This window comes from Cygnus olor, chromosome 10, assembly GCF_009769625.2.
Source record: "Cygnus olor isolate bCygOlo1 chromosome 10, bCygOlo1.pri.v2, whole genome shotgun sequence".
NCBI lineage: Eukaryota > Metazoa > Chordata > Aves > Anseriformes > Anatidae > Cygnus > Cygnus olor.
Genome location: NC_049178.1, coordinates 10,227,862 through 10,240,925, shown reverse-complemented (window position 1 = coordinate 10,240,925; position 13,064 = coordinate 10,227,862). Strand labels below are relative to the sequence as shown.

At 51.0% G+C, this 13,064-nt stretch overlaps 1 protein-coding gene across 1 annotated transcript; it reads right to left on the bottom strand.

Annotated features, from left to right (window-relative positions):
- Positions 1-4,499: 4,499 nt before the first annotated feature.
- On the bottom strand, positions 4,500-12,798 carry RPN1 (ribophorin I). Its single transcript, XM_040568826.1, has 10 exons — positions 12,519-12,798; positions 11,690-11,752; positions 9,844-10,150; positions 9,133-9,342; positions 7,982-8,174; positions 7,549-7,648; positions 7,141-7,279; positions 6,827-6,946; positions 6,092-6,337; positions 4,500-5,099 (listed from the first exon to the last, which is right to left on the bottom strand). The coding sequence occupies exons 1-10, from the start codon at positions 12,740-12,742 to the stop codon at positions 4,917-4,919; spliced, it is 1,785 nt and encodes a 594-aa protein (XP_040424760.1). The 5' UTR covers positions 12,743-12,798; the 3' UTR covers positions 4,500-4,916.
- Positions 12,799-13,064: the final 266 nt, after the last annotated feature.

Genomic DNA, 13,064 nt, shown 5'->3' with positions numbered 1-13,064 from the left:
AGAGACAGCCCAGCCCTGCTGCAGCCTCTGTCTGTTTTCAGAGGCAGCAGGAGAATGGGAGTTGTCTTCTCCATCAGCCAGAGCTTCTGCCTGGGATTCCCCATGCCCCCAGGTCCCAGGTTAGATGGCCTGAGTGTAGCTGAAAGAAATAAGACAGGGAATGCTCGTGCCTGGATTCCCTGGTGGCAGTGCCTTCTTGACTGCCTGGTGCTGGCTGTGATGTTCTGGGAACCTTCCTGGCTCCGGTTCCCCACACTTGATGTGCAGACAAGCCTGGAAAAAAATAAGGGATATCCTTGGAAAGCAGCAGCTGGAGTTCAGGTGGATCCCGAAACCAGCCAGAAATGGTGTCAGCGAGGTCAGCCTGTCCCTGGCCAGACACCTGCTGGGTGGGCTCTGGTGGCAGAGGTGACATTGGCTGTGGCAGAGGTGGCAGTGCTGAAGGACGCAGTGGTTGCAAGATGAAAGTAAGCACAGCCTGAGCTACCTGGAGTAGAGACTGAGCTCCCCGATGGCTCTGCTGGTGGGGACACTGTGGGGCTGCCCTGCATCAGCTCCTTCCTGGGCTGTCCATCCTCAGTGGGCACCCTGCGACATGCGCCTGGAAGGGGACTGCTTCTCTGCTTGTGGCTGGGGTCTGAGCAGGGAAATCATTTTGAAACCTCTTTGGATGCATTTAGGGTTTGTCCAACCCAGCCACAAGAGAGATTTTGAAGTCTCTGAGATGAGGGAGAAGACAGCAGGAGCTGGACAAGCTGCCAGGACACGTATCCTGCCAGGATCAGTCACACAGGCAGAGTGCAGGGACATCCCCTCCAGCCCCCTGGTGCCAAGGGATTTGTGTGATGACAAGCAGCACATGAGGGGCACATGATGTGCTGGAGGGGTTTGCAGGGTCACAGGGGCTGAAAGGTCCCCTGCTCATTCACAGACATGGAAACAAAAAACAGGCTGGCTTTTCCATCCTTAATGTTTCTGATTTCTCAGCAGGACTTGGCAAGGGCTAGCCACTGGGGGGCGAGGACCCTGCGAGCCGCAGCCCTACGTTCAATGGGGCCATTGCAAACCAAATTAGCCCTTTTTCTCCTCCCCCACCCTTCGGTTGGGGGCTGCAACCTTTAAATTTGGAGGAGGTAAACAGCTGCAGCCCTAATCATCCTGTTTGCAGCCATCAGCTGCTGTTTCTCTGACTCTCCTCCAGCCCCTGAGCTCCTGGTAGGTGGTGTGTTTTTTTTCCTCCTCCTTTTATAGTGTATTCTCGAGAGTAAATTTGCAGGGATCCAGAAATTACTCTAGTTTCTAGGTCACTCTGCTGCTGAGTGCTTGTTAAAGGGGTTCCCTGATGTATGTGCTGCTGCAGGCTGTTGTCACAGGTTGTGAAAACTCAGCTGCCCCTCTTGTGGGGCTGCATGCTCTGGGGTACGGGGTGCCTCTTTACTGGGGGTTCCCCAGCAGCCATGGAGGCTGCAGGTACAGGGGAGCAGGTACAAAGCTTGGGGACCTCCTGGGAGGACGCAGCTCACCCTGGGTTGTCACAGCGTGTGTCCCGTCCTATTTCATAACCCAGCTGAAAAGTGTGTTGTATTAATGGATGCATCAGTCTGGTTCACCTGGGCTGGGGTGCAGGAGCGTAGGGGCAGAGTCTGCCTCCCTGGGGTCTTCTGAACACCCCACAAACCCTCACCAAGCCCCGGAGTGGGGACATCCCGGGCCACCTGCCCTCCGTCACCCTCCCCTACGTGTGAGCAGCGCTGGGGCAGTGAATGGGCTCGGTTTGCACAGTGCTGGGGCAGCAGCTGCCCGAGGAGGGCAGCAGAACGGAGCTGCAGGGAGAGGAGAAAAGCATCTCCCCTTGCAGAGGCTGCTTTATTTTCAGCCCCTGGAATTGGGGCAGCTCTCCTTGGGGACCCGAGGCCTTTTATTCCGGGGCTGTCTGCTCTCGTCCCTATTTATAGCTGGCATCTCTACAGCCGCAGCCTCCGTTAACAAGCGGGATCTGGAGCTGCCCAGCAGGCACGAGGGCTGAGCTGTGGCGTTGATCAAGAAATCGGGAGAGGGACGGACAGATGCGGAGGCGCAACATCTCACCGTGCCCCTTTGATGCGATGGGCACAATGAGCTCCCTGTACCCAAGGAAGATCGGGGGCTGCTCGGAAGCCAGGCAGAGGGGGATTGGGGCAGGAAAGGCAGCACTGCCTCTCTCCTGTAAGGGAGAAGTGGGAAATTAAGGATGCCTCTGGGATCAGTGGTGTGCTCACTTTTCTCCTTCCCCTGGACCTGACTGCCTCGCCTCAGATGCAGCAGGCAGTCTCATCTGGCTTCAGGTGTCCCTGGCACCTCCCCAGGTCCAGTGTGTGTTTTGGCATGATGGGTGAATGGGGATTTACTTGGTTTTTAGCTGCTTGTCAGCCCCACCTCCGGCTGGCAGGATGCAAGTTTTCAGGTTCCCAACAGCACCTGCAGGGGGATTGGAGAGGCAGGGGATCTAGGTGAGGTGCCTGCTCACCCATCCTGTTGTGGGGTGAGGTTTGTGGGCATGGGGGGGAGCTGGCGCTGGGACAGCACGGTGGGTGCCTGCGCTCAGGCCTGCAGTAAAGCACTCCACTTCTTTGGAAGCTCTGTGGCCTGGAGCAAAGGGCTTTCCTACTGACTGCAAAAAGAGCAAAGCATCCCAGAAGAGCATGAGTAGTGTAAGGACAATTCTTACCCAAGATAGCAAGTGACAGGTGCTTGGGCCCCAGCCTGGGAAGATTTACTTTTTCCTTGAGAGGACCTTGAGAGCAGGCCAGGTGCCGGCTCTGGTCTGAAACACCATGCTCCTTGCTCTGGGAGCCCTGCTGGAGGTGCCACAGGGGCTCTTTGACCCCATCACTGTGACCACCACCATGGGACTGCCACCTTGGGGTGGGAACAGAGGGGGGTCAGGGTGCCTCAGGGGTTCTGTGGGATCTGGATTTACTTGCTCGCCCAGGGAGGATTTTCCTACTGCACCTGAACACCCTGAGGCCACAGAACTTGGGCTGAGGGTGGTGGTGGTGGTCCTAAACCCTCAACAAAAAAAAAAGGATCTGCAAGGATCTGGCTGCCCAAGGTTTGATCAGTGTCTGTGGATGCTTTCCAGGCTCCCAGCAATGCCAAAGCCACCTCAGGCTGAGAAGCCCTGAGCCAAACACCCTCCTCGTGCCCCTGTCCTGTGTGCCTGGGGCTCTGGGGCTGGCCCCCGCCTGGGAAAGCCCTGGGGCAGGCAGTGAGGCTCCAGGTAATTAGGGATGAGGAAGCAGGACTTCAAAGTGGGCCGGGTGCAGTCACTGTAGGGGTGGTGAGGCCGCAGGGTTCTCCTTCTCCATGCCTTGGCCTCTTCCTGCCCAACATCTTTTAATGAGGGCAGCAGGTAGGTGCTGTTTAATTGGCACCTTGAAAGCCACCTCCACCCCACAGCTCAGGGCAGGAAAGATGGAGGGACACGCACCCCGTTCTGCTCTTTTCTGGCCCTTTCTGTATTGGGATTTCAAACCACTTTGGCACACAATTAAGCCATGCAATTGCAGCAGGGGAGGCCTATATTGCAGTTCATGCAGCCAGCTCAGATTGGATCAGAGGCTGTTTAACTGTGCACTGAAGCAGAGAGGCACAGGAAAAAGTTTCTTACATGACTGAAATTATCAGGGAACTGCACGTGGTTGTAAACCCTTCCTCCCACTCAGAGGTCTGAGCGGAGAAGGGCTTCAGTGATGTTTGATTTGAGAGGCAGAACCTGTTTGAAATGGCCGCAGGACCAGCTGCACCTCCAAGGCTTCTCCTAAGAAGCTTCCCTAAGCAGTGCCCTGCCTTCTAGTTAGCGTGAGCATGTTCTGCTGCAGCAGCTAGAGGCAAGAGCCTTGTTTCTGGGAGGGTGTGATGAACCTCTGGGGCTCTGAAGCAAAGCACAGGGTTGATCCTCCTGCTCCTCACTGCGGAGGAAAAGCATTCTGACCAGGAAACAGGAATGGGCTATAGCCTAATTACTTCTGGTTGCTTTAGGTCTCCTGCACTTCCCTCCTTGTTAATAAGTCAGGACAGGAGGGTCCACTGATTGAACCCGTATTACCTAGAAGGAAAGACAGGGCTATTTGGGCAGCAGCTGCCAGGGACAATGTCAAGCAGGACGAGTTTGTACTTCGCATGCTGTCTTCTGCTTCCTCCATCCCCTGTGCTGATAGCAGGGACTGGGGATAAGGGCGGACTGAGAGAACTGCACCGCCTACCCCTCACATAGGATTGAGGCGGTGCAGGACCTGGAAAAGCAATGTGCTTAGTGGATGACGCAGGGGGAATTCTTATGTTGGTCTAGATGAGACCGGCGCAAGGGCTGGTCCTGCTATTTGTGAATCCTACAGAATTCCTTCTAAATAAGCAAAAGACTGCAGAGGGGCAGGGACACCCAGCTCCTCTGCACCAGCCCCTCAGCCTCCCCCTCCACCCCGAGCCCAACATAAAAAGGCAAGGCAGTGGCGGTTTTATTTCAAAGTAGAACAAAGGTGTCTTTAATTCTTCCTGGAGATGCAATATTTGGATTTGCCATGAGCGTGTCTGTGCTCAGACTAGCTGTTTGTGTGCGTTTAGTCAGGGCACATCTGTACAGGGGAAACGGAAAGCAGGAGACTATTTTATAACCAGGCCGAGTCTCACCTCTGGTCAAGAAACCCTGTTACCCAGCCAAACAGCATGACAGTGTGGTCCCTTGCACAGCAGATGTTGCTGAGCAGATAGCCTCTAGAGAACAAAATCTAAAAATAAAACATACTCGCAGGTATTTTTCACGTCAACTTTTTTCCCTAATTTTGCTGGGATGGAATTTTGGCTCAAAGTGTATCCAGTCCCAGGCTTCTCATCTCCCTTCACACTTCTCCCCTACACCTGACCGCTAAACCGGAGCGTTACAGTGCGTCAAGGATGTTGTCAATTTTGGTGACCAGATCCTGGCGCTTGTTGGAATGCATCTTCTCGTTCTCAATGTAGGTGTCCTTCTTGAGCTTGCCAGCTACCAGCCGCTCGGCTTCAACTGAGGACTTGAGAACAAGCTCCTTGACTTGGCCATCCAGCTTCTGAATCTCACTTACCTTACAGGAGTGAGAAAGGAAAGGAATATGAGAGGAGAAAAAAAACAACAACAACAAAAAAAACACGCATCCTTAAGTGAAGCTGAAATAGAAGAGATGACTGAGCTAGAGCAAAAGATGAAGTCAGTGCTAAATGGAAATGTCTCCAGTCCCTGAATATTGCCTCCTGAGCTGCTGCCTCTTTCTGCCATCATGTTATGAGGAACAGCTCATGAATGGATAATTAAGCAGTGCAGATAAAGAGGCTCTGAGGACCCAGGAGCCATACTGGCAGGAAACAGATGCGATGACTGTTAAAGAGTGCTTAATGATGGATTTTAAAGGCTTTAAGCTAAATCACAACTATGACAGCTGGAAGATGTGCCCCTGCAGTTAATGTTAATGGTGTGTGAGAAGCAGCGCTATTAAAGACAGAGCTACTCCTTGAGATAACAGATTAAGATAGGTGTCTGTTGGTTGAATGGACCTTAAGAGATTAAAATGCCCCATGCTTGGGGTTAGGTGGATGTTCCAGGTAAGTGTTGAAATAGGGTGGATGGAGGAAAGGACAGTGGGCGTGCTCACTCTGTCACAGCTTTCAACATGGTGCAACAAAATACCCCGAGGAGCATCGTGTTACTAAAAATCTGTCAGCACCAAATTCACACATACAAGAAAATAAGAGATTAGGGAGAAGATTTTGGTTTGGCTGGTGTGAGTAGTAGAGTCAGAACTGATAATGTGTTGATAGTTTCTATTTTTGCCCAAGTGTCACTGCCATGAGCTCAGTAACAAGCATCAGGGCTTTGTTACAAAAGCATTAACCTGTACCCATGCAGCAGGTTTTAGGGGCTGTTTAAGAAACAGCTGATCTTCACACCCTCTGGCAGGGAATAAGGTACTGAGGGGGAAGGGCAAGGATACAAGCTGCAGAAATTAAACCTTAAATTAAGTTGCCTAGAATATTTAACAGCCAAAAGCAGGAGAACTTAAAAAGAATAATAAAATCTTACTTTATCACATAAGTCAGAGCCTTCTGTCTTCAGTTTAGATTGCAGAGCAGCTATTTCATTAGTCAAGGCCTTGTGCTCAGTCTCCAAAGACTTCTTACCACTGTTCAGGGTGGAGATGTCTCGTGACTGCTTGTATTTATTCACTGCTTCATCAAAATGACGGTACAGCCCAAGTCTCTTGTTCACCAGAGTAAGCACTTGCTCTGTGATGCAGGCAACCTTCATCCTAGCTTCAGCAGCTGGATCCTGGAAGAGGACAGAAGAGGAGATCAAAGCGGTCTTATCTTGGATCCACATCAGGCCATGCCTGCAATCGGCCACACAACTATTACAGGAAGTGCACCCTTTGCAATTAAGTCGACTGACAGCGATTAGGCGAATGGTACAAGGACTGACTAAGGCAAGCACCTTTCAGAATTCATCCTGGCCCAACAAATAGCTTGACAAAAGGTAAGTAAAAAAAACATTGCAGAAAGAGAATTGCAGATGTCCCTGTTTATCAGAGATAAATTTGTTTTTATCTGAAGGGCAAAACTCCGATTAGCCATAGTATACCAATTCAAGTCCTGCATGAGTATCAGCGCACAGGTAGCATAAAAACTGGGCTCCATTTAAACGTCTAGCAGAGTACCCAATCTGCAGAAATATTCAGGGAGAGTTATTGGCATGAAAAATCTCCAACCAGCAGCTGAGAAACCTATTAACATTCCTAAAGGGTTCTTCCTCATACAGTACCTTAGTGATGGAGAAATCCAGCCTCACGTAGACAATCACAGTGAAGAACAAAATGTAAAAGGCTCCAACCACCAACAGAGGTTCCTGCAGCATCAGTATCTTATTGAAGGTGTAATGAACCTAGGAGAGAAGTTCAGAACATTGAGCAGTGATCCACGTTACTACAGGGGAGAAATCCTCAGGCAGCAGCAGAACTGGCTGCACGGTTCAGGAGGCTTTTAGTTCTGACACCCAACATGGATGTTTTGACCATCATGATGAATACAGAAGAGGCCCAACTGGTCACGCTAACCATGCGGAGAGGCCACACTCACCACTATGTCTTGGATGTGCTGCTCTACCAGGTTGCTCTTGTGTGCCACTATAACAGGGCGTCCAAAAGTGTCCAGGTATGTGTAGTGAAGCTCGTCTGAAGCACGATTGATCTCGTAGGGGCTGTCCACATGGATATTCCTGTGGATAAAGCCAGACAGTCCTGTATGATTCTACACTTTCTGAGATGATGTAACCTAGCACTTGGCTGGCCAACTGTGGCCTCTAGCACAAGGTCAATTATGCGGTTTAAACAACACTCTAAAAGGAAGGAAAGCTGCGTTCCAAGGTCTCCTCTACATGCATAGTCATGATGTTGTTTCGCTGTCCGCAGGCCACTAGAGCAGGCAGGAGAATTGCCACCAACACAGCATCTTCTGCGGTAACAAGGCAGCAGTAATGACACTTACTTGGCACCTTCTGGCAGGACGATCTTGACAGTCAGAGAGTCCGTAACTTGCTCATCGAATACATGGTCGACAAACCTCATTTTCAGAGCATACTGATCACCTAGGAGAATGAAGACCAGAAGGTGGTTACAATTCCTCGAAGAACAAGGGCAATCTTGAAGCTCAGCTCCTAACACAAGCAAAAGCGGAATTTGGATGGATACGTCGTGCAGCAGGGGGCACTAGTTCATTCAAACTGTATTTTAACCAGATGTCTCCAAGAACCTGAAAGAAGCACAAAAAAGGGGGATGGATTTCCATATTCTAGAAATAACTCCTAGCAACTCTTGTTGCTAAGGTGCAGTGTACCATGGCTCTGAATACTTTACTGTACAGCAACCACCTTTAAACACAGAGAAAAAGGTTTCTTACTCCCTTCTCCTGCAACACCCACCGAGATTGTAGAGGTATTCGTAGCTTGGCAGGTTATAGCCAATGATGTAGTGGGTTTTCCATCCCCCAAAAAGCGGGAAGCGGGGACGGATTTCCATCTCTACAGAGTCATCCAGGACAAGGAGGTGGCTGGTGGAGATGTTTCCGATCTCGTCTCTGTAATAGACGTCCTGAGCAGCAGCCGGGAGAATGGTCTGTGTGGAAAGAAGCAATAGTCAGTGCACTGACTAGGAGTTACTTCCAATGGAACTGGCAAAAACCAGTAACAGCTGTTAAGCATCAAGAAAACAGTGCTGCCACATGAGACAACAAAATGGCCATTCAGTTTCACTGAGTGGTGTAAAATTGTGCTATTAAAAGTGATTGGCCACGGAATTGACTGCCAGTACTAAAATCACCTGGCTTCTAAGTGAATGTGGAAAATCAGCACTTTCTCCAGCCCAGTTTCAAATATACCAGACAGCAGGGGATTTCATCTCGCCCACCAGGACAGCAATTCTCCTTTCACTCCAGCCCACTGCTCCTAGATCACTGAGCTTGCTGGCTTTACACTCAGCAAAATGAGATTTCTGTTTGGCTGCACCACCTTAGAGAATTACAACAATCAATCCTGGAGGCCTCAAGCGGCGAGGAAGGTTTTGGTTCAGATGAAGACACAAATGCTTTTCATATCTGGCTAGTACAGCCACAGCTTTAAGTCGTGTGGAGTGCTTTGTGGGCAAGGAATGAATGGGTGAGTTTCCAACCATTACTGTTCAACATGATATGATAGAAAAGGCAACCCTGAAAATGTGAGGGTAAGGAAAGGATGAAGGGCCCTTGTACAGTGGAAACAGGAAAGCAGAGCTGTCAATGCAGATCGAGGGGTTTAAAGAGTCCCTGAGACTAGAGAGGTGACAGCACGGAAAAACAATACATGCCCTGGTATAGGTAGTTTCTTTGGTCATCAGATGCAGTAAGGCATATAACTTCCTATTTCTACCTCCAAAAGCCACTTTTGGCTTTTTGGTGTGATCCTTCTCTGAAAACAACTAGAGCTTTAATATTCCTTTACTACTTGGGTATGGTAGAAGAGGACAACTGTATTCTTTTTTTTTTAATCTTTAAGAAAGGGGGAAGCCATGGTAAAAACAAGTAATGTAAAATGCCAACCTTAAAAGACTTAACAGAAGAGATCCCACTGTCTGGCTGTCTCTGGTAGTCGTATCTGGAGAAGGGCCCTTTCAGCACTGCTCCTGTGTGCTTTAAATCAACTGTCTCTTCAACCGCAATGTTCCCCCAGTGAGACACCTCGATGACTCGGGTCATGCTGGTGATGGTCAGGAATGGACTGTTGTTTTCATAGTGCACCTTCAGAGTGTCCTAACAAGGAGAGAAAAGGTAACTTATTAGCCCCAAAGTAAGGAGCAACCTCCCCTCCCAACTATGGGTCTCCACGTCCCCAAGAGAAACTTCTTTGACAAACTCTGTGGAGAAGTCTGCGTGGGAAGCCTTGAGCCACCCCAGCCCAATTCACATAGGACACTAGAGACCATGGTCCCAGGTCACATCCTGCACATCTGGCAGAGCTGTAACAGTGAGGGGAGATAGAAATGCCCACCTTCCCCCACTGCAAATACACCTCTGGGAGAACCACGCACAAACCACCTTGGTTTGTTCTGTGGACGCCAGGGAGTGGTCAGTAATCATGTCAGTATTTGAAGCACCTTGTCCGGGAGCATATTCCCAGTCTCAAAATGGGCTGACCCAGACTTATCTGCAATTCTTACAGCAAAGCCTTCCATTCTCCAGCCTCTGAGATTCAGGTGCGATGTTTGCATGATGCTCACTGCAGAGCCGTGACCTCTCTGTGCGGACGTTTACCTGGCTGTATGGAGGGATGTCCTTGAAGGGGCCATACTCAATCATGTCTTCTGTGCGGGAAGGGTTGCCCAGCTTGGTGTAACTTTCCACATTCCTGGAGGCCAGTTTGACCCGGGTTGTTTGGGTCTTGGTGAAGTATGGCGAGTAGAAATAGTGATTTCCTTCAAAGACCACAAACTGCTTCTCACTTTGGGTAATGTGGGTGGGGTAGGGCTGCAGGACATGTGTGAAAACCATTTCAACAGATACACGGACCTTGGCTCCTGGTGCCAAAGGAGATGGCAGCTTCACAGAGAAGAATTTTCCACTAGAAGAGAGAACAGGTAAGTCATGTGAGATCTCCCCGAGAGCACAATCAGATTCAACCCCTGCAAAATCCCCTGTGGATGGGAACTCTTCTGGGATTCTGTATCGTGTATACGGTGTGCGATAGCAGCCACTGTTGTATTTGCTCCTGAGAGGCCTACAGATGTCTTATCAAAGAGGGTGTGTTTATTCTGGATTGAGGAAACAGGACAAGAGGCAACACAGGGTGAACTGTGTTCAGGCACAATTACAGCCTTTGCTTCACAAAGACACCTGGGTCCCATTTTGGAAATGGAATGGTGACATGCTTCCCTCCCTACTTCTGCATTTATAAAGCATGTTTCAGCAGGGTTTTTCCATTCTTCTTCAGACGACAAGAACAATCAGAATCAGAGGAAGCATGTGCAAATGTTCAGAAGACAAATCATAAACATCTTAAGCACAAGTTCCCACAAGATCTGTTTATTCTCAGTTTTTTGCCCACAGGAGCTGAAATTAAGGTACAGCCTGAAAATAAGCATGGTTTTGGACTGAGGTACTACAGAAAGCCAGTAAGAATGCACGAGATGGACCAAGGTGATGCAGGCAGAGAATGGACTTCCAAGTCATGCCTGGTGGCCCACAAGCACGATCACATGAAGAAGCCTGGCCTATCTGAGCAAGGCAACTCCGCCGTTACATTAACTCCTTAAAATTCAGCAGCACCATGCTTCCAAGCCACTTTGAAAGGACCTCTTACTTCTCAGCAATCATGGCTCATAAATACATGCCTGCCCAGTCTTACAACATGTGCACAATATCCGAAGCTTGGCAGAGCAGAGCCCCAGGCAAAAGCCAGCATCCTCTGCTCCTACAGCAGGGACCAGGCCCATGCTGGGCACAGCATTCAGCACACTGGAACTCCCTGATATCACAGACTAAAAGCAGTGCTTTGGGGACACAGCCAAAGAGCACTTTCTCTGTCATCGTCACTGCTAATCATTTGAGGCCCCAGATGGTAGCAATAAGGAAGAGCATGACTGTAGCTATAATGCTTCTCTCACCTGATGTCCCTTAATGAAGGAACAGGACATTACTTAAGGCAGAGAGGACAAGAGATTGAGCACAGCTGAACCCCCTTGAAGGCAGCTGAGCTGCATTTATGAGAGACATTTTGGCCCTTGTTTGTAGGGCTTTCCTCTCACTTAGCAGCCTTGGGTGGCTGTGGGAAGCAGGTACATACTGCTTGTGTTTGGCTCAGTGTATACAGCTAAAGCCATGTACATTTCTTCCTAAAGAAAGAGCATCAGAGGGAGGGGAATGACGACTACTAGGGCCTTTTGGGCTGCAGGAACTGGGCATGGCTGCTTGTGTGAAGTGTGCTCCCTGGCTTTGAAGCACCCTTGGGTGCAGCCTGAGTACAGGCTGATCTTTTCAGAAACAAGAGACTCTAAGGATCTCCAGGTATGCAGGACTACAGAATACTTCTACCCCACCCTGAGGAAGGTGGTGCAACACAGATGCGTAACTCCAGGTACTGACCTCAGGGGGTGACACTCACCTTTTGCCCTTAACTTTAGTCTCTCTCACTTCCAAGGTGTTCTCCTCTTCTTCCTCACCCTTTACCTGTTCCAAAACAGATCTATCAGTGTACTGCTGTTTAAAAGAGTCAACATGACCAGGATAACCCCCATATAGCTCCTTTATGCTTTTTAAGGGGATACCCCCACAGAAAGTACAAGCTGCTACAAGTGCAAGTGAGTTTGCACGATAAATAGATACTTTTTAATTTTTTATATAGTGCCTTCATAACTACTTTCATTAGTACAATGTGGTGAGACTGCCAGAACTGATGCTGGCATCTTATAAACCTGTCACATCCCTTGGTCCCCAAACCAGCACGGTCACTGTAATTTGTGCAAACAAGCATCTTGGTTAACTGCTTTCTCTACTTCTCTTGTGTGCTTTTTATAGGGACTGAGGACTGAGAAGGCCGTGGGAACCTGATGTGGCCAGCAAGCCAAGAGGCGATCGGTGCAGCCGCTTGTGGGATTATAAGAACGCTTGTATTGAAGCCCCTCAGGGAAGGGGCTGCACGGGGCGGGGCGCTCCGTGGGCACTCGCTGGGGTGAGCACTGTCCGGTACGACAGAAATCAGCCTCTCACGGCTCCCTCACCCCTCGGTAGCCCCCCGCCTAATCCCCCAGCCCCTCTTGTCCCCCCTAACCCCACAAACCCTACAGTTTCAGGACGCAGGGGCGGCAGTGCCGACGTGTCCTTTGCGGGCGGCGCCGTGCCGTGCCGACGTGGCCCTGCGGCCCCGGGGAGCCCCCACAGTCCCCCTGAGACCCCCGGTATCCCCGGCCGTCCCCGCCCCGCGCCCGCCGCCCACCTGCACGCCCAGGTAGGCCAGGCGGGGCTCCAGGCCGGGCTCCAGCGCCAGCAGGAAGGTGGAGGCGGCGGTGCCGGCCGCGTTGGCCAGGCTGAGCTCGGCTGAGACCTTGGCCAGGTGGGTGCTGAGGTCCAGGGTGCGCCGCGCCTCGTCCAGCTGCAGGTCGGCGGCGGCGGCGCCGGCCGCCAAGCAGAGCAGCAGGCGGCACAGCAGCCCCGCCATGGCCGCCACACGGCGCGGGGAGGGCACAAGATGGCGGCGCCCGCGCTGTACGGGGAGGGCACAAGATGGCGGCGGCCAGAGCGGGGGGGAGGAGGTGCGTGATGGCGGCGCCCAGCAGAGCTTGAGGACCCCCGCCGGGGTAAGGCGGCTAAAGGAGCGCCTGAGTAGAAAGGCGGGGAGGTGAGGGTGGGCTCTGGTTTTTAGCAAAAGATGTGTTTTGTCTGAGATCCAGCAGGGGAGGCTGGAAAATGTTTAAAGGCTCCAAAACCCTTTGTTCTCGGCCCGTGGGCACTGCCCCGAGCCCCACTGTGCCTCCTGGCAG

Excerpts from the sequence above, each read along its gene's own strand:
- RPN1 (XM_040568826.1), bottom strand. The coding sequence starts at position 12,742 with ATGGCGGGGCTGCTGTGCCGCCTGCTGCTCTGCTTGGCGGCCGGCGCC. Across the intron at positions 11,753-12,518 it reads GCCTACCTGGGCGTGCAGGT|AAAGGGTGAGGAAGAAGAGG; the intron begins GGGCGGCGGGCG and ends TTTGGAACAGGT. Across the intron at positions 6,947-7,140 it reads AGCACATCCAAGACATAGTG|GTTCATTACACCTTCAATAA; the intron begins GTGAGTGTGGCC and ends CTTCTCTCCTAG.